Below are 19,194 nucleotides of genomic sequence, written 5' to 3'. Positions count from 1 at the left end.
ATTCTTAAGGGTTACAGGAAAATGGCAGGAAAGTGGACATGTAGAGTGTCACGTCAGCCATGATCCTATTGAATGGCAAAGCAGGCTTGAGGGACTAAATGGCCTACTCCTTTTCCTATTTCTTATGGTCTTGTGGATCCTGTACTGATTTGAGGTTACCATTAAAGTCCTGCCTTCTCAACCTCTCCCCATACCCAAGGACATGGTTCTCAGATTAAGCTAACCACTAAACCTCTCCTCCCTCTCCCTCTCCCTCTCCCTCTCCCTCGCGACTCTATGGTCCTTGGAGATGATGGTGACTTTTTTAATTGGATTTTTAGGGCGTGCAGGGTGGCAGCATCTATTCTGGAAAGGAGCTGGGACCTGAGGATTACGTGGAGGTAGCATGAATTTAATGGGTATTCCCTTGAGTAGCGAATGAGGGGTAATTTCACGAAGTTTTAAAATACTGGAAAAAGAAAGGATTCAGTATGATTGATATAGAGAAAGTACTTCCCCTGAGGGAAATGGAGAGCAAGGGGCTATTGAAGAGGGATATGAGAAAGCTGCTTTCAAAAAGGGAAGTAGAAACCTGGGATTTTCTTCCTGCCAAAAATGCCTGGAAAATCGTGATGTTGCAATACTGATTTTTCTTTTGCTTAGAGAGCTATAACTCGTGGGAAGCAAGTGCAATTTAAGGTTCCAATCTGACTGAACGGTAATACAGATTTGAGACTGAATCGTCTACTTTTTGTTTTTGTTTGGCAAAATTCTAATTGGTGTTTACTTGCACGTTTTGGGTTTTAGCTAAGACATCTGTCTTTTATTTAGATATTCTGAAAGTTTAACTGGCCATATCATGTCAGTAAAGTGCAATGAAGGTAAATTGGAAGCTGCAAAGTTGAGGCCAATAGATTCCAAAAACAGTTTGGTCATTGGTTTTATTTGAATTGAATCCTTTCATGAAAGCAGACAAGATAGCTATAATTTTCTTAAATTACACAATTTGTCTGAGGTCAAAGTTGTTTTTTTTGTATCAGGTGTACTTTTAGCAGTATCCACTCAATATGTATTAAATGGTGATCCACTTGCATGTTACCAGTACTCTTGCTATGATTTCAGAGGCATTGCAGTTGACACCTTGATATCGGCTGATAATAGCTTCACAGTGCAGGCAAGAAGTCTCCAATAATAACTTTGCCCATTTTCCAGCAACTGCAAGAAGTCCATTTGTTCCCCAGCCCCCACCTCTGATTTAATATGCCAGTACTTTATTGCCACACCCAGTCACTGTTTGATACACACCTGCTGTGGTTTCAAGGGGTCCGTTGTATAATGAAGCAAGTAGTGACCTTCAATTCTTCAGAGATTTCACTAACTTTCTTGTTGCTGGTTTATAGATTTTTTTTTTATTCCTAGAATTATTTTTGGAATTTTATTTGTACCTTTTTAAAACTGACTCTGCTTCTTTGCGATTGTTATAATTGTGATTTTTTTTTTGTTTAAAACAACACCCGCAGACTTGAGTCAATAGAGGAACAACTGTTTGCACAGAATGAGTTTCTTTGATATTGCTGAGTAAAACATGGACCCGCGTGTTTTCTTTTGAGACAATGATGACATATTTGCCAAACAAATCAAATTCAAGCTTGAACTTGATTTGCAGTAGAAACTGTAGAAGAGTGTGATGCTGGTAAAGCACAGCAGGTCAGGCATCACCCAAGGAGCAGGAGTGTTGATGTTTCAGGCATAATCAGGAATGTGGCTTATGCCTAAAATGTCGGCTGTCTTGCTCCTCTGATGCTACCTGACCTGCTGTGCTTTACCAGTGCCACAGTTTTCAACTCTAATCTCCAGCATCTGCAATCCTCGCTTTTTCTCTTGGTAGAAACCATAGCCTTGAGATGTTTGCCCTTTTGTTTAGATTATGTTAAAGTGTAAGTGTTATATTACCAGTGCACTCATGGAGAGAGAGATATTTTAATTTTAGATTGCATTTTGTAAATGCAATCTATTTGCCTTGTTTCTTATTGATTTTCTTTTAATTAATTTATAGCCTGTTATTGGAATGCAGCAATCTATTCTGGAGTGCCTGCAGATATCTCATTCTATTGGAATTGATGGCCTTTACAGTTCCTGTATGAGGTAAAATGATTGATTTTGATGTAAATTTGTAGGTGCCCAACGTAACTACTTTTTGAAACAAAGATTGCTGTAAAATTGATGTTTTTGCAGATGGATTACCAAATATTTTGTGAAATGCTGGTCTGGAAAGAATTTTGCCTGTCTTCCAGCTGAACTGCAGCGAGCCTGTTTGATGTCTGTAATCCAGTCTTTAGTAAGTATTGTCCATTAGCAGCATGTCTCGTTATCAAGTTACAATAAAATCATTGTAAATTTAAAGATTGCGTATAGTAGCTGTACTATTCCCAGTCAGAATAGAGATTATTATCCAACATATCTGGACACTGCTGTTAAATTGCTGGGTTGATTTTATGCACATCATTTCTATCACATTGCATATTTTGCTGGAGACGTGACCCTGGCTTTTATCGGGAGACTTTATTGTAGTTTTTGGATTAGGAATTCTCTGCAGTTTATGGAAATTTCCCATGTATGCTTTACTGTTTATCAACACTCATCTGTTCTGAAATGAATCCCACACCACCACCTAATAATATCATTGCTCATTTCAGAATTCAAAGGTCTTTGGGAATAGTAGTGTAGTGGGCCATTTGACTAACATTGAACTTTTTCTTCTAAAGTATGAGCTGTAGGGGAGGTGATGGCTTAATGGTGTTATTGTTGGACTGTTAATGCAGAGACCCAGGTAATATTCTGGGCACTCAGTTTCAAATCTGGAATTAAGAGTCTAATGATGACCATGAAACCACAGTTGTTTAGAGGAACAAAGCCCATCTGGTTCACTAATGTCCTTTAGGGAAGGAAACTGCCATCCTTACCCATGGTCTGACCTACATGTGACTCCAGACCCACCGGAAAGTGGTTGACTCTTAACTGCCTACTGCTAATTGCCCAGAGAGCAATGAAAAGCCAGTGATGCCCACATCCCATGATTAATAGAACTTTTAAAAACTTAGATTTTGCCAAAGGAGAATTTTAGTGTTATAAACTAAGAACAGAAATGTTGAGCAGATTGGGCTATGAGAGGGAGAAAGTGTTTGCATTTCAGGTTGGGTACCTATCAGCATTGTTGTTTCTCGTCCTCTCTGCACAGATTCTGTCTCAGTCTTTCAGGAGTTTCTGATTTTTAAAGTTAGAATTCAGTGTCTGAAATATTTAGGTTTTATTAATATTTCCTGTCTTTCTCTTTTTTTGAAAAATACTTCAAACTACTTTTTTGCTAGCTCAAACCATGAATTGAACGTTAAATGCATTTTCTTCTCAGCAAAACTTCTTCTGTTTTGTTGGCCAAATCTTCGAATTGATTTTGATTCAAAACTTGGCATTTCTGTGATCTGAATAGAAGAGATTTTCTCAATTGGTATGGGGAACAGAATTAAATGACTCCATTGCTTATTTTTGGCTGGCTTGAGGCTGAAGTTTACATACTCATTATTTCAGGGGCGTAAGACCTTTTAATTGCAGCTCTTTATCAGTCTTTTGCCATACAGTTCTAAAGAGTCCTTATCCTTGCCTTCAGCAAAATTACACCCTTGTAACTCATAGATCCTGAAGGACTTTACTTCTCTTAAAGATTCAGCACATGAAAGACATTTTATTAATGGATGTAAAAGGAACAAAGTACCAAATCCAGCCCACATGATTGTGCAACGTAGGATGCATGGTTCAGTTTCTTCTAGAAATGTTCTGTTGTGAGGGGGAAGATAAATAGCACACAGTCTTGTACCAGCTTCATATTGCCAGTGACATTTTAGCAGAAATTCAGGATAAGCGCCGGGCGTGCTTTGTGAAGTATAGATAGTTGTTGTGTTTTCTGCGCAAATTCAGTTGTGATGTTCTTTGAAGTACTGCTGACTAACGTCTGATTCATCAGTTTTGAGAAAAGCCAGTGGTACAATTTGCTTTTTTAGTTCAACAAATTTCTGATTTGCCAGTGAATTTTAGAAGTGTGTAAAGTGATGGCAAACAATGAGTGAGGGTCCACAGTAGTAATTGTCTTGGCTTTCCCAGGTTAGTAACTACGCTAATTCTAATTCTTTTAACCCCCACATCCACTGATAGGCAGTTACTCAGTGTAGTGCTCTAACAGAATCTGGAAGCATCAAGCATAGATTCCAGTGTGGTTGTTTTGTAGTGTTTAACAATTATATTTTGGTGGTTTTTAAGGTGATTTAAGTGAGTATTAAGTAAAGCATGGCTACTTTGAATAACATTTTCCCTTGTCTATTTTCTTAATTTGTATGGAACTGAATATCACTGCATTTTCTGAGCAATCAGTTAATTGTTTTTTTGCCTGTAGTTTTGAATTATAACAGAAGCAACCTCAGGAAACTATATAGATAGTTTTAGTGAATTTTATGGGGAAGTGACTTCTGTTCTAGAGATCCTTTTTACATGAAAGTTTTTTAAAATGTCGTGGAGTATAATCTTTAGCAGTGTTTCAAACTGGCTGTGAAAGGCTTGTCATTTCTACGCAATAGGCAGTGTGTTTATTTGAGTGAGCTTACTTTGTACAGCTTTGTTCTGAGTTATGCTTCCTCGTGTCATTCAAAGTTGAAACACAATTGGCTTTGCAGCTGGCAGTGAAAAAGCATTTACTTCAATAACTGAGCAGGCAGATTCTTTAATATCCTGACTTTCATTTGATATACTTTTCAATCTATAAGGCAAGGTTAACTCGGCAACCCAATACAACGTCATGGATTTCTTTTAATGTGGTAATAGGTCTGACCACAGTCCACAGGAGGCCCTTTTAATTGCTACTTGCATATTAGTTGAGAAGCCTCATCACCTGTCCATTTTAATGTTGGATCCTAAAGTGTTATGTTAAAATGAGGTTGGGGCGAACAACTTCCATAATCTGGAAATGTATGATGTAGTACAATTAGGTGCAGGTTGAATATATGTCTTCAACTTATTGTGATAACTTCACACAATTGTGGAGGAATTGCCAGATCAGGCTGGTAATCTGTGGCTGCCTACTTTGGCCTTGCATTGTTTCAGTATCTGCTTGTGTCCCAGTCAAAGAGCTGAGGCTATGGAGTCAAGGATGGGGGAAGAAATCATAATGGTGGGTTAGACTGATAAGGCAATCATTAGGTTTGTAAACCTGTTTACAGCAGAGGACACTGTGGTTTCCGAGGGGTGCTTGGCTTAACCCAGGGTGGCTCATAGTCTTTTTAGTTGTGGGCATAAAGGTGAAAGGTATTTTACTGAACTGTTTATTGAGTGAGAGGTTGTATCCGTGGCCCAGTCCCAGTCCCAATCACAAGAAGTAATAAGAGTGTGGGGAGAAAGCAGGAATAGGGCATTGAGTTGGATGATCAGCCACAATCCTGTTGAATGGTAGAACAGGCTCTAAGAGCTGAATGGCTTATGCCTATTTCCTTGTTTAACGAGGAGGGTGGTGGGGGGGTTCTGGATAGTGATCAGGGAGATGTTTCCACTAGTAGGAGAGAATACGTCCCAAGAGCACTGTCTGTGAAGGAACAATCTTTAGAACTGAGATAGTGAGGAATTTATTCAGTTAGAAGGTAGTTAATCTGTGGAACTCATTGCAGAGTGTGGAGGCATACTAATTGACTGTATTTAAGAAAACGGTAGGTCCTTTATTAGTAAAGGGATCAAGGGTTACTGGGAGAGGGCAGGAGAATGGGGTTGAGAAACACCAGCTATGATCGAATAACAGCAGACTTGATGGGCTAAATGGACTAATTCTGCTCCTATCTGTTGTGGTCACTAAGTGGATTTGAGGTTTATGTCAGATCAGGAATCAAATTGAATGTCATATGTAGAGGAGGGTTTACTGAGTGTAGAAGATTTGGTAATGATAAAATAAAGGTAAACCGGTTTGTTTACACTGTGTGAGTTGGCACCATATTAGTGACTTGTTAAAAATTCCATGTATCCATGAAAAACAGTTTGAACACTAAACCTCCTCCTGAGAGGCAATCTAATTATAGCCGCCTCAGTGTAACTGTTGGAGGAATGCTGTGCAGATTTATTTCTTGTTAATCTTAATCTTGTAAAGTCTATAATTTTGGAGTATTCTAACTCTCTGTAAATTAAACAATTGAGCTATGTTTGTTCTCTTGCCTGTTTCTTTTGAGGTAAGTGGAAGGAGCCAAACTTTGAGCCTGATGCTTTATGGCTAAGTAAGATTTAATTAAAGATTCCACTGCCTGCCTTATGATTCGGAAAGAAGAAACTCCATGTAAATATTAAATATCATGGTATTTGTAGAATCCTGTAGCATTAAAGAGGCCATCCCATATGTTTCAGCTCTTTGAAAAGCTGAACAATTTAGTCTGACACCATAGCTTCCATGGTTCACCCTTCAAATGTTATCTGCCCATCTGACATTTTCATCTTGCCTTTTGGTTTTTAATCTTTAGGAATGGGAGAAGACCATTCAACTCCCTGTTGACCCTGCCCTATCATTCAGTATGATCATGGCTGATCAAACACTTCTGTGCCTTTTACTGACCCCATCCCCATGACCCTGTAAGCTATTAGTAATCAAAAAGCTATCAATGTCTACCTTGTAATGATACTCAAAGACTGAGCTTCCATAGCCCTCTGTGGTAGAGAATTCCAAAGATTAGCAACACTGATTAAAAAAATTTCCTCCTCCAACTTGGACCCAAGAGCCATCTTCAGTTTGTGACCCCTGGTTCTAAACTAGCCAAACCTGGGAAAGCAGCTTGGTGTTTGAAATAATTACAATAAAACAACACATGGACCAAATAAGGGGTGGCACAGTGGTTAGCATTGCTGCCTCACAGCGCCAGAAACCCGGGTTCAATTTCCGCCTCGGGCAACTATCTGTGTGGAGTTTGCACATTCTCCCCGTGTCTGCGTGGGCTTCCTCCGGTTTCCCATAATCCAAAAATGTACAGGTTAGATGAATTGGCCATCCTAAATTGCCCATAGTGTTCGGTGAAGGGGTAAATGTAGGGCATTGGGTCTGGGTGGGTTGCTCTTCAGAGGGTCACTGTGGACTTGTTGGACTGAAGGGCCTGTTTCCAAACTGTAAGTAATCTAATCAAATTTGAACTACAGAAGCAATCATCCCAACATCCATAAACTAAGCTGCATTAGACTGTTATTTCAATGAGCCACCACACACTGCAGCGCAGAGGAAAGCGTATTCAAAAAGAACGGGTACCCAATGAATACAGTCTGCCGATTTTCTCAGCAACAAACCCAAACGAGCAGACAAATTGCGTCCAGAAACTCTAGCCACTCTCCCCTACATCAAAGACATCTCTGAAATGACTGCCAGACCACTCGGACCCCTTGGCATCACAGTAGTCCACAAACCCACCTACACACGAAAACAGCAGCTAATGAACTTGGAAGACCCTATACAGACAACAAGCAAAACTAATGTCATTTACAAAATACCATGCAAGGACTTAACAAACACTATATTGGACAAACAGGCAGAACACTAGCCACCAGAATACATGAACATCAACTAGCCACAAAATGACATGACCCCCTCTCACTAGTACCCTTACATACAAATGAGGAAGGACACTACTTTGACTGGGACAACACATCCATCCTAGGACAAGCCAAACTGAGACATAGACAAGGATTCCTAGAAGCATGGCATTCCAACTGGAACTCTATCAACAAACATATTGACTTGGATCCCATTTACCACCCCCTGAGAAAAAGACAAGGAAATGATATCACGATAGGAAATGATGTCACCACAGGAAATTACATCACCAACCCAAGGAAACACAAACATATAAATAGAAAGCAAGAAACACCAGTAGTGCTTCGTCTGGAGACTCACTGAACTTGTTACCTAGTATGGTGCCGAAACGTCTGAAAATGAACCTTCCAGCTCAGCTTGCAAACATACATCCGGAACCTCAACCTGAGCTACAAATAGACAATAGGTGCAGGAGTAGGCCATTCTGCCCTTCAAGCCTGCACCACCATTCAATGTTATCATGGCTGATCATCCTTAATCAGTATCCTGTTCCTGCCTTATCTCCATAACCCTTGATTCCACTATCCTTGAGAGCTCTATCCAACTCTTTCTTAAATGAATCCAGAGACTGGGCCTCCACTGCCCTCTGGGGCAGAACATTCCACACAGCCACCACTCTCTGGATGAAGAAGTTTCTCCTCATCTCTGTCCTAAATGGTCTACCCCGTATTTTTAAGCTGTGTCCTCTGGTTTGGCATTCATCCATCAGCAGAAACATGTTCCTGCCTCCAGAGTGTCCAATCCTTTAATAATCTTATATGTCTCAATCAGATCCTCTCTCAGTCTTCTAAACTCAAGCCCAGTCGCTCCAGTCTTTCAGTGTAAGGTAGTCCCGCCATTCCAGGAATTGACTTTGTGAACCTACGCTACACTCCCTCAATAGCCAGAATGTCTTTCCTCAAATTTGGAGACCAGAACTGCACACAGTACTCCCAGGTGTGGTCTCACCAAGGCCCTGTACAGCTGCAGAAGACCTTCTTTGCTTCGATACTCAATCCCTCTTGTTATGAAGGCCAGCATGCTATTAGCCTTCACTACCTGTTGTACCTGCATGCTTACCTTCATTGACTGGTGTACAAGAACACCCAGATCTCTCTGTACTGCCCCTTTACCTAAATTGATTCCATTTAGGTAATAATCTGCCTTCCTGTTCTTGCCACCAAAGTGGATAACCATACATTTATCCACATTAAACTGCATCTGCCATGCATCTGATCACTCACCTGACCTGTCCAGGTCACCCTGTAATCTCCTAACATCTTTCTCACATTTCCCCCTGCCACCCAGCTTAGTATAATCAGCAAATTTGCTAATGTTATTACTAATACCATCTTCTATATCATTAATATATATTGTAAAAACTTTGCCACAGATGCTGTCAGACCTGCTCAGCTTTTCCAGCAATGTTTATTCAACTTCTGCAGTTCTTTCGGTCTTTATTTAGTACAAAAGATAAGGCTCAAGCATTCACAGCAATCTTCAGCAAAAAGTGACCTGTGGATGATCCATCTCAACCTCTTCCAGTGGACCCCAGATCACAGAAGTCTTCAGCCAATTCAATTCACTCCATGTGATATTAAGAAACATTGGATACTGCAAAGGCAACAAGCCCTGACAACATTCCGGCAATGAGATTGAGAACTTGTGCTACAGATCTTGCAGCTCCCCTAACCACGCTCTTCTAGTACAGTTACAAGTCGAAAAATGTGGCGCTGGAAGAACACAGCAGGTCAGGCAGCATCTGAGGAGCAGGAGAATTGACGTTTCAGGCATAAGCCCTTCATCGTTGTATTCTTATAGCACCACAAGTTTTGACTCTGATTTCCAGCATCTGCAGTCCTCACTTTTTCCCAGTAGAGTTACAACACTGGCATCCACCCAACAATGTGAAAAATTGCTCATGTATGCCCTGTACACAAAAAGCAAGAGAAATCCAACCTGACCAATTATTGCTCCATCAGACTACTCTTGACTGTCAATAAAATGATGGAAAGCTTCATCAACAGTGCTATCAAGCATCAACCACTTAGCAATAACCTGCTCAGTGATGCCCAGTTCGGGTTCTACTCGGCCACTCAGCTCCTGACTTCATTACAGCCAAACATGGAAAAAGAAACAGTTGAATTCCAGAGGTGAGGTGAGAGTGACAGCCCTTGATATCAAGGCTGCATTTAATGAGTGTGGCATCAAGGAGCCCTAGGAAAACCGGAATCAGTGGGTATCAGGGGAAATATCTGGCACTTGGAAGGTTGTGGTTATTAGAGGTCAGTTATCTCCTCTCCAGGACATCTCTACAGGAGTTTCCTCAGGTTGGGTCCTCGGCCCAACCACTTTCAGATGCTTTGTAAATGATCTTCCATTGATCATGTAGTCAGAAATGGGATGTTTGTGCAATGTTCAGCACCGTCTGCAGTTCCTCAGATCCTGAAGCAGTCCATGTTCAAATGCCACAAGATCTGGGCAATATCTAATCTTGGGCTGACAAGTGGCAAGTAACATTTGCACCACACACATTCCTGGCATAGCCATCTCCAATAATAAACAATCTAACCACCATCCCTTGACTTTCAGTGGCATTGCCACCACTGAGTTTCCCCACTATCAACATCCTGGGGGCTACCGTCGACTAAACTCAACTAGACTCCCCATCAGAACACAGTAGCTACAAGCTAAAGCAATGGTCCTAAAACAAAGCCCTGGGCTTTTTGTGTACTTCACTTTTCTGTCTTGTAATCACTACTGTTTGCCTTCTACCTCTTACGCGATTTTTTGCCCAACTTGGATATTGAAAAATAGTATTTTAACAAATTACTTTGAAAAGACAAATCTAAGTCTTCTGGGCTATCTTTATTAACCCTTCCTGTTGCTTCCTGAAACAAAACTGAGTTGATATAATTTATCTTTAACTTATTTATTTATGCTTGTATTTCTTGGTTAACTCGTGCCTTTGAGTGATGATTAATTTTGTCTTTGACAAGGCACACAAGTACGTTTTCCCACCACTGATGTTTGACACGCCTGGAGTTGACAGATTTAGCCCCCACCTTCAAAACTATGTAATATTTGCAAACTTCAATCTCGTGCCATGCTCCCATGTGTACAGGATTGAAAGATTGTGGTTGGTGTTTTATTTCTCTCAGGAAGCCAGAATGCACCGCATCAGAACTTTGTTATATTTTGAGTAACGCCAATTTATTGAACTTTGCATATAGTATTTTTTTGTTCTATCCAATAATGTAAACCACCAATAATTTAATTGTTAATAATTTTTAATTTGACTGATCAAATTATTCACTCAGTATCTTGGTCATATTTTCTACCTCCTACAGTATGCTTTCCTTTTTGTTTCTGATCAACCTCTCATTCCTTTCAAATGAATCCTACTTCCTTTATATATTTGTCCTGGATTCTGCATTTGTTTTTATACTTTCCACAAACATTTTTCATACACTTTGCCCTCTTTGTGTCATTTTCAGATTCTCCCTACAAATTCTGTATCTGCCTGGTTTTCGACTTGCCTTCCTTTTTTCTGTAATTTTATTCTTATAACTATCCCTGTATTTAGGGAGTTCTACGTTTGGGTGACCTACTTTTTTGCCACCTTATGGGAATGTGCTTAGTTTGAAATTGCTTTCAATTCCTTCTTAAAGGCCTGGCGTTGCTTGTTTGTTCGTCTCCTGACCAGTCTGTTTTTGCAGTCCATGTGCCAGATTCATTTGTGCATTACTAAAATAGATTCTATTTTAGTGAAATGTTTTCACTTTTTTCATAATAACTTAAATATAATACTAATATAATATCATAAACCAGATATTCTCCCACTGCAACACAAGTTACCTTGCTTTACTCCCCAGAACTAAATCTGTTATGGCTTTGTTTCTTGTTGGGCTGTAATCATATGATTTAAGGAAATATGTTAGGAATTAGTGAGTTTTGAGAGGATTTGTAGCTCAGGTTGAGGTTCTGGATGTAGGTTTGCTAAGTGAACTGGAAGGTTTGGTTTCAGACGTTTTGTCACCATACTAGGTAACATCAGTGAGCCTCCAGATGAGCACTGGTGATATGGCCTGCTTTTTATTTGTTTAGGTTTCCTTGGGTTGGTGATGTCATTTCCTGTGATGGTGTCACTTCCTGTTCTTTTTCTCAGGAGTGGTAAATGGGATCGAAATCTGTGTTTGTTGAGAGTTCTGGTTGGAATGCCATCCTTCTAGGAATTCTAGCACATGTCTCTGTTTGGCTTGTCCTAGGATGCATATGTTGTCCCAGTCAAAGTGATGTTCTTCCTCATCTGTATGTAAAGATACTCATGAGAGTGGGTCATGTCTTTTTGTGGCGAGTTGATGTTCATGTATCTTGGTGGCTGGTTTTCTGCTTGTTTGACCAGTGTAGTGTTTGTTACAGTCCTTGCAAGGTATTTTGCAAATGACATTGGTTTTGCTTGTTGTCTGTATAAGGTATTGCAAGTTCATTAGCTGCTGTTTTAGTGTGTTGGTGGGTTTGTGGGCTACTGTGATGCCAAGGGGTCTAAGTAGTCTGGCAATCATTTCTGAGATGTCTTTGATGTTGGGGGAGTGGCTAGGGCTTCTGGACATGTTTAGACTGCTTGTTTGGGTTTGTTGCTGAGAAATCGGCGGACTGTGTTTGTTGAGTACCCATTCTTTTTGAATACACTGTATAGGTGATTTTCCTCTGCTCTGCTTAGTTCCTCTGTGCTGCAATGTGTGGTGGCTCATTAAAATGTTCTGATGCAGCTTCTTTTGTGGATGTTGGGATGATTGCTTTTGTAGTTCAGTATTTGGTCTGTATGTTTTTTTTCCAGTAGACGCTAGTTTGAAGTTCCCCATTGGCTGTTTGCTCTACTGCGACATCTAGGAATGGCAGTTTGTTGTTGTTTTCCTCCTCTTTAGTGAATTTTATGCCATTAAGGGTGTTATTGATTATCTTGAAAGTTGCCTCTAATTTGTTTTGTTTCGTGATGGCAAAGGTGTCATCCATGTAGCAGACCCAAAATTTTGGTTGGATGGTTGGCAGAGCTGTTTGCTCAAGTCTCTGCATTATTGCCTCTGCTAAGAACCCTGATATCAGAGATCCCCTGTGTTCCATTGGTTTGTCTGTTAACGCCCACAAACCACACTGCACTAGAACATTATTTCAATGAGCCACCACATACTGCAGCACAGGAACTATGCAGAGCAGAGGAAAATCACCTATTCAGTGTATTCAAAAAGAACAGGTACCCAATGAACACAGTCTGTTGATTTCTGAGCAACAAACCCAAACAAGCAGACAAAACACATCCAGAAACCCTAGTTACTCCCCCCACATCAAAGACCTCTCCGAAATGACTGCCACACTACTTGGACTTCTTGGCATCACAGTAGCCCACAAACCCACCAACACACTAAAACAGCAGCAAATGACCTTGAAAGACCCCATACAGACAACAAGCAAAACTAATGTCATTTACGAAATACCGTGCAAGGACAATAACAAACACTACATTGGACAAAACTGGCAGAAACCTAGCTACCAGGATACATGAACATCAACTAGCCACAAAAAGACGTGACCCACTCTCACTAGTATCCTTACTTACGTATGGGGAAGGACAACACACCCAATCCTAGGACAAGCCAAACAGACACGTGTGAGAATTCCTAGAAGCATAGCATTCCAACCAGAATGCTATCAACAAGCACATTTGACCTGGATTACATTTACCACCCCCTGAGAAAAAGAATAGGAAATGATGTCACCAACCCAAGGGAACCTAAACACAAATAAAAAGCAGACCATACCACCAGTGCTTCATCCAGAGGCTTACCGATAATGTTAGCTAGTATGGTGGCGAAACCACTGAAATTGAACCTTCCATCTCAGCGAGCAAACCTACATCCATGTTCGGAATTTTTTATCATTCTTGCCCTTTTTTTAAAAAAAAATTATCTAGTCCTTTTTAGGGTTATTAAAGTTCTGTTATTTGCCAGTGTAGTTCCTCCTCTATCTCCTTTTTATTTGGAGATTGAAAGTAAACACTCAGCAATTAACATTTTTTAAAAATTCCTTAACTCTAACCAACTAGACTTGGTCTTTGACCTCTCCTCTTATATCATCTTTGTAGTTCTGCAGTCGTTACCCATATATTGTCGCCCTTGTTAGATAAGCAATGTCTAATTGAGAGAATCTATGTTGAGTTATAATATCACTGTTATATTAGTTTCCATTCATGCTGACCGTTTGTGGCAATCTTTAAAAAATACCAGATCTATGAAATACAAATTAAATAGAAAAGGTCAAGTGTGAGTTTATTTTAAAAATAGTGTTGACCACATTGGCCAGCAGTACACATAGATGATTGATGTATGCATTTGACCCTCAGAATGTAGATAATGTGGTTTCAGTGCTGATGGACAGTGATCGTCTACTGTGGAGCCTTCCTGAGGTGAAATGGGCGGAGCAAGCAATTGCCTTGACCAAAGAACTGCAAGACGAATGCATCAAGTTTATTGTGCCACGCTTCCTTGAGACAGTCCAAAGTAAAAGCCTCCTCCACCTATTAAAAGTAAGATTCACTTTTCATATCTATTCAGCAGTACTTTGTGAAGGTTCTCATCATTCGTCAGTCAGATTTGAAATAAAGAAGTGGCTTCTCTAGCTCATTGCGTGCTAAAGTTAAGAAACTTGTGATTGAGAAACTAAAGAAAACCTTGCATTAATGTAGTGACTGATGTGGGGGAGGCCATCAACATTGTGGTTAGGTCACTGGGCTAGTAAACCGGGCTAATTCAGTTAGTAAATCTGGGATATAATATTAGTCTATGATAGTGACAATGGTAATGTGCACAATATTACAGGTGCGGCCTCACCAATGCCATGTATCACTGCAGCAAGAGCAAGACATCCTTGTTCTTGTACTCCAATCCAGCAGTGCTAACCACTGAGCCACCCTGCCAATTCATGGGAGAGAGAGTTGGAAATGTACTTCACGTTTTTTTGTAACAGAATGTCCTCCTATGATCATTACAGGGTATTGTGAAAGGATGCAAGCATTAGGAAGCGTGCATTATTTAGCAGAGAGTATGATAGTGCAATCTGTTCCAACAATCTTGTTGCCCAAGTGCCTTAGCTGCCACCTCCATCTTAGCAGAGGGCAGTGGAGGCCCAGTCTCTGGATTCATTTAAGAAAGAATTGGATAGAGCTCTTAAAGATAGTGGAGTCAAGGGGTATGGAGATAAGGCTGGAACAGGATACTGATTTAGGAATGATCAGCCATGATCATATTGAATGGCGGTGCAGGCTCGAAGGGCAGAATGGCCTACTCCTGCATCTATTGTCTATTATCCCCTTGCCTGGTAACCGAGCTTGAACCAGATTATTTGTCAAGTCTACCAATTTTGCAAATAGAGATGAGGTTCTCATCCAATATCTGATCACATATTTTAATTTGCACCCAGTCCCATTTGCCCTTATCCTTGATGTTCTGTGGCTGCTAGTTAAGCACCATCTTTTTTAAAAAAAATGTTTCTCATGGCTTACACTCTAAGCCTTCAAGGAAAGCCCCTCTCATCCAATTTTGGTCTCTTGCTCATCATCTTCTATTTAAATTGTTCAAATGTTGGTCATTTTGCCTTTAACTTACAAAACGCTGGCTTGAACACCATGATTTCCATAGTGAACTTTTCCACCTCTCTCTTTTCCCCTCCACTTAAGATAGTCTTTTAAAATCTCTTTTGATCAAGCATTTGATTAGTTTGTCTTTCTTTGAGCCAGCCTTTGTGGCTGGTGTCCAATTTTGTTGCGTATGCTCCTAAGAAGCACTGTGGAAAGTTTTTTATTGTGTTAAATGATGGAGTGAATGGCCTACTTTTGTTCTATTTTCTATGTTTTATGTTTCTGTTAGATGCTTTAGAAACATGTCTGTAATGATATCATGGCAAAGTGGTCAGACTTGCCTCATTTGTGGTCTGCTCTCAGATCTGAGATGGACAAGCTTATGCTGTAGTTCTTCTGAAGCAAGCAGTCAATTTCATTAGCATGGTGATTAATTTTGCTGCGAAAAGTCTGAGGCAGGCTTTGGAATGCTGCCTGTCCTTTACAATTGCCCTGTTCCCACTTTATTTGACGTTGAATGTTATGTTGAACACAATAGTGATGCATACAGTGATTAAAAATACAGGAAAATGCTTTGGTTTTGATTTACAGCTCAGATTCTGCTTTCAAAAATCTGATTGACATCAGACATCTACCTTCCTGACAGCCAGATCTGATCTCCCTCACTGGCATAGTGTGAAATGTTTGCATGTGCATGTTGTGGCAGCTAACAGATGGATACAGGACTCATGCAGACAAACTGCTCAACTTACTGCAGCAACTGTTTTACCTTGTATTTCACATTGGTATGAATGTAATGAAAATACAAGTACAGTCATACTCCAGTACTGTGTTCTGTTGCTTGGAAAAGAATGAGAAATGCAGAGAGAACACCCTTTTAAAGACCAAAAAGGGAAGCCAACAAGAGGTTCTTAATCATGTTAACAAAACAATTAATGATGCAGAATACATAAAGTTCAATATTACGTAGGATGGAAGGATGTGCTTTTGCAGCCAAGATCCCTGATATAAGGAGTTGTTAATCTTTTACTACTTCAACATGCTAAGGCAATGAACAAAAACCAAGCATTTCCCTTGAAAAATGTGAAGTGCACAAGTGTCTAGCCGTTGCTGCAAATGTGTTGGTAGCAGATTTGGGAGCAGGTCATCTCTTTACATATTGATCAGGCAGGGTACAGAAAGGAAGGAAGAGGAAGAAAAATAATTGAAACATTTTCTCACTCTTGTGCAACATTCAAGGTTTTCCTTCTTCCACCAGGAGTACAAGTGACTGAGGCTGCTAAAAATAAATCCTGCTTAGTTTCAGATGTCATGGCTTAAAAGCTTGCCTATTTGAACTGCAACTGCCTTTGATTTATTATTCAACTGTAATTCCATGACTTTGGGAGTGTTTTAATAATTGGAACTAAATTTAATGCAGTCCTTTCTGCTTAATATGTAAATATAATGCAAGAGGTCTGGACCTAATTTAACCTCCTTGTGTGGAATTGCTTGGTCTGAATGATGGATATTTGTATTAAATGATAAGAATGTGAAGTAGCTGATCTATTTTAAGACACATCTGTTCCAATGGCACATACCATGGTATCTGTCATATATGCCAGGCTACAAATACAGCTGTCTTGGAAAACAGGTTGCCTTTGTTTCAAGAACCCTTTGGGGCTAAGTGCACTGGAAATGGAATAAATGAGAGCACCTGCTAAATGTGCTCACTAATCCTCAAGTAGTAAATAGGCTGAATATTTGGAGTCTACAAATTCATTTCTTAAGCTATTGGATTTTTTTGTAAATTAAATTTTTTCATGAATATGGGAATAAATTAAAGGTGGCCTCCATTTATTTTCGAAAATGCCAACTATAAAAAAAATTCTATTTTCCAGGCGCAGAGAATGAGCAGAAGACCATATCTGGTGGAAAAGGTTTTTGCAGCTATTGAACAAAACATAACAGTGACAGACGGTTGTTTGCAATTTATAGCCGTGGACCTGCTGAGGAGCCAGGTGTCTTACAAAGAGGTGGTAAGTATTTAGTCAATAAGCATCTAGCCTGGAGTCTGTAGGACAAGAGGCTTCTGAATTGTTTATCTTAATAATATTTGGCAAGCTGAAAATGTGTTGCTGGAAAAGTGCAGCAGGTCAGGCAGCATCCAAGGAGCAGGAGAATCGACGTTTCGGGCATAAGCCCTTCAGGAATGAGGAAAGTGTGTGAGGAAAGGTAATATTTGGCAAGCGTCAACGACAAACACCCACTTCCCATAAGATATTTGCTTCTCGCATATCATTATTTGTCTATACTAGTCCATTTTTAAGTTTGTATCTGCTTGACGTACACGCATACTACTTTTCAGTTTTGTTTCTTGCGCATTATCTCCTCAGAAGATGAATTACCTAAGGCAGTGGCTCCCATGTAGGTATTTTCCTGTTAGTGACCTAAATCGATCACTGCACATGTCTCCAAAGACGTTGAGCGTGTGGCACCGGGGAATCGTTGTGTGTTGATGGTTAGATTACTAAGAGATGCCGTCTGCATCGCCGAAAGGGCCAGTGCCCCTCAAATGGTCAAACTGGGGTTTACTTAAAACATCCGAGCAGACCAACCGATAGCCCAGGCAGAGTAAGTGACAATCCCTGGCTCGCTTGGGAGGGAGCAGTGAGTGACCGAGCAGGTTCCGAATGCAATAACGATTTGGTTTCTATGGTGATGTGCTTTACCAGCTCCTGATTCGTTCTCTTGCACAGGGTTTTGTGAGTGAGATCTCGGCCCTCTTTGACAAGCTCTGGATCTTTCTGGTTCAGTCTTTTTATGCAGTCCGCCACACGGAAGGCTGGAAGCTGATGAAACCTCAAGACCAAGAGCAAATCCAGGCAGGTCGGTAATGCTGGCTGGCTTAGGGGGTGGGGGAGGGAGACCGAGAGAAAAGCGGAACACTCCGTTTGGAGCTTCGTGTCGCCGACAAAAAAAAACAACGGGTTTTGCTAACAATCTGCGCGGTGTTTGTCTTTGTTCTTCACCCCCCCCCCCCCCCCATGCAACTGTAAGTGCGGGTTGTCTATGCGCTGATTTTTCTCACTACATTTTGCAACCTTCAAACCAGCAATGAGGAATACAGCAGCAGCACGGGCAATTCACAAGGAGCTGACCAGTTTCCTTAAGACGAGGTTGCCGTACTGATTTTTAAACATCAGTAATCATTTTCAGCTTTCAGAATTCTGCAAGGAATGTGGGAGAACGGATAGTGTGGGGTGCTGTCGTACTGAAATGTAGCTGGAACGTTCTATTTCATGATCTAATCTTTTAAAATTATACTTTTTAGTTTATTTTGTATGCAGTTTCACTGGAGCATTCGTAACTAATTTCCTGCATTTTTAAAAATCATTTTATTACGGAAAGGCTCAGTGGACCTTGGGCAGGTGATGGTTCGCATCCATGATCTCGTCCTGTCAGATTGGCGATTCTTGATTTTTATTTTGCAGACCGCTCTTGTCAAATCAGTGGCAGGCGCCGTCAGAATCCAGATGGTTATTTAACAATTCTGAGATGTCTTGCTCCGATTGATGCCGGTACATGTAGGATGAAGGTTTTTAATCGCATGATGAATGTTATTCATTGTTGCGAAATCTGTTTACGCAATCGTAAATTAAACTCGCTTTTTTTTTGTGGGCGTAACATTTGGAAGCAAGTGTAGCCTGAGATTCTAACACCATATCCCACCTTTTAGCCGAATTTTTAACAATCCAGATTAAGTGTCCTTGAACTGGGAGACTTGCTGGGCCATTTTTAGAGGGCATTTAAGAGTCAACCACATTGCTGTGGGTCTGGAGTCGTATCTAGGCCAGCGGTCAGGGCATTTAACTAGATTTGTGGTCCCCATTACTGAGATTTTGTATATATGTTTGTCAATTTTAACTTCCATCAGCTCTCGCGTCCTTAAAGCATTGATAAAAGCAGT

The 19,194-nt window shown here is 40.4% G+C and overlaps 1 protein-coding gene across 4 annotated transcripts in view; it reads left to right on the top strand.

Annotated features, from left to right (window-relative positions):
- The window catches only part of btbd8 (BTB domain containing 8), a 106,159-nt gene that overhangs the window by 53,159 nt on the left and 33,806 nt on the right, over nt 1–19,194 (top strand). For all 4 annotated transcript variants that reach the window (XM_072574692.1, XM_072574693.1, XM_072574694.1 and 1 more), the window contains 5 exons: nt 2,036–2,124; nt 2,215–2,317; nt 14,013–14,195; nt 17,126–17,263; nt 17,984–18,113. In XM_072574692.1, coding sequence (XP_072430793.1) covers nt 2,036–2,124; nt 2,215–2,317; nt 14,013–14,195; nt 17,126–17,263; nt 17,984–18,113 — 643 coding nt within the window. The remainder of the gene's footprint in view (nt 1–2,035; nt 2,125–2,214; nt 2,318–14,012; nt 14,196–17,125; nt 17,264–17,983; nt 18,114–19,194) is intronic.

Source organism: Chiloscyllium punctatum, chromosome 7, assembly GCF_047496795.1.
Source record: "Chiloscyllium punctatum isolate Juve2018m chromosome 7, sChiPun1.3, whole genome shotgun sequence".
Taxonomy (NCBI): domain Eukaryota; kingdom Metazoa; phylum Chordata; class Chondrichthyes; order Orectolobiformes; family Hemiscylliidae; genus Chiloscyllium; species Chiloscyllium punctatum.
The sequence above is the reverse complement of the archived record's forward strand: the minus strand, read 5'-3'. Positions and strand labels throughout refer to the sequence as shown.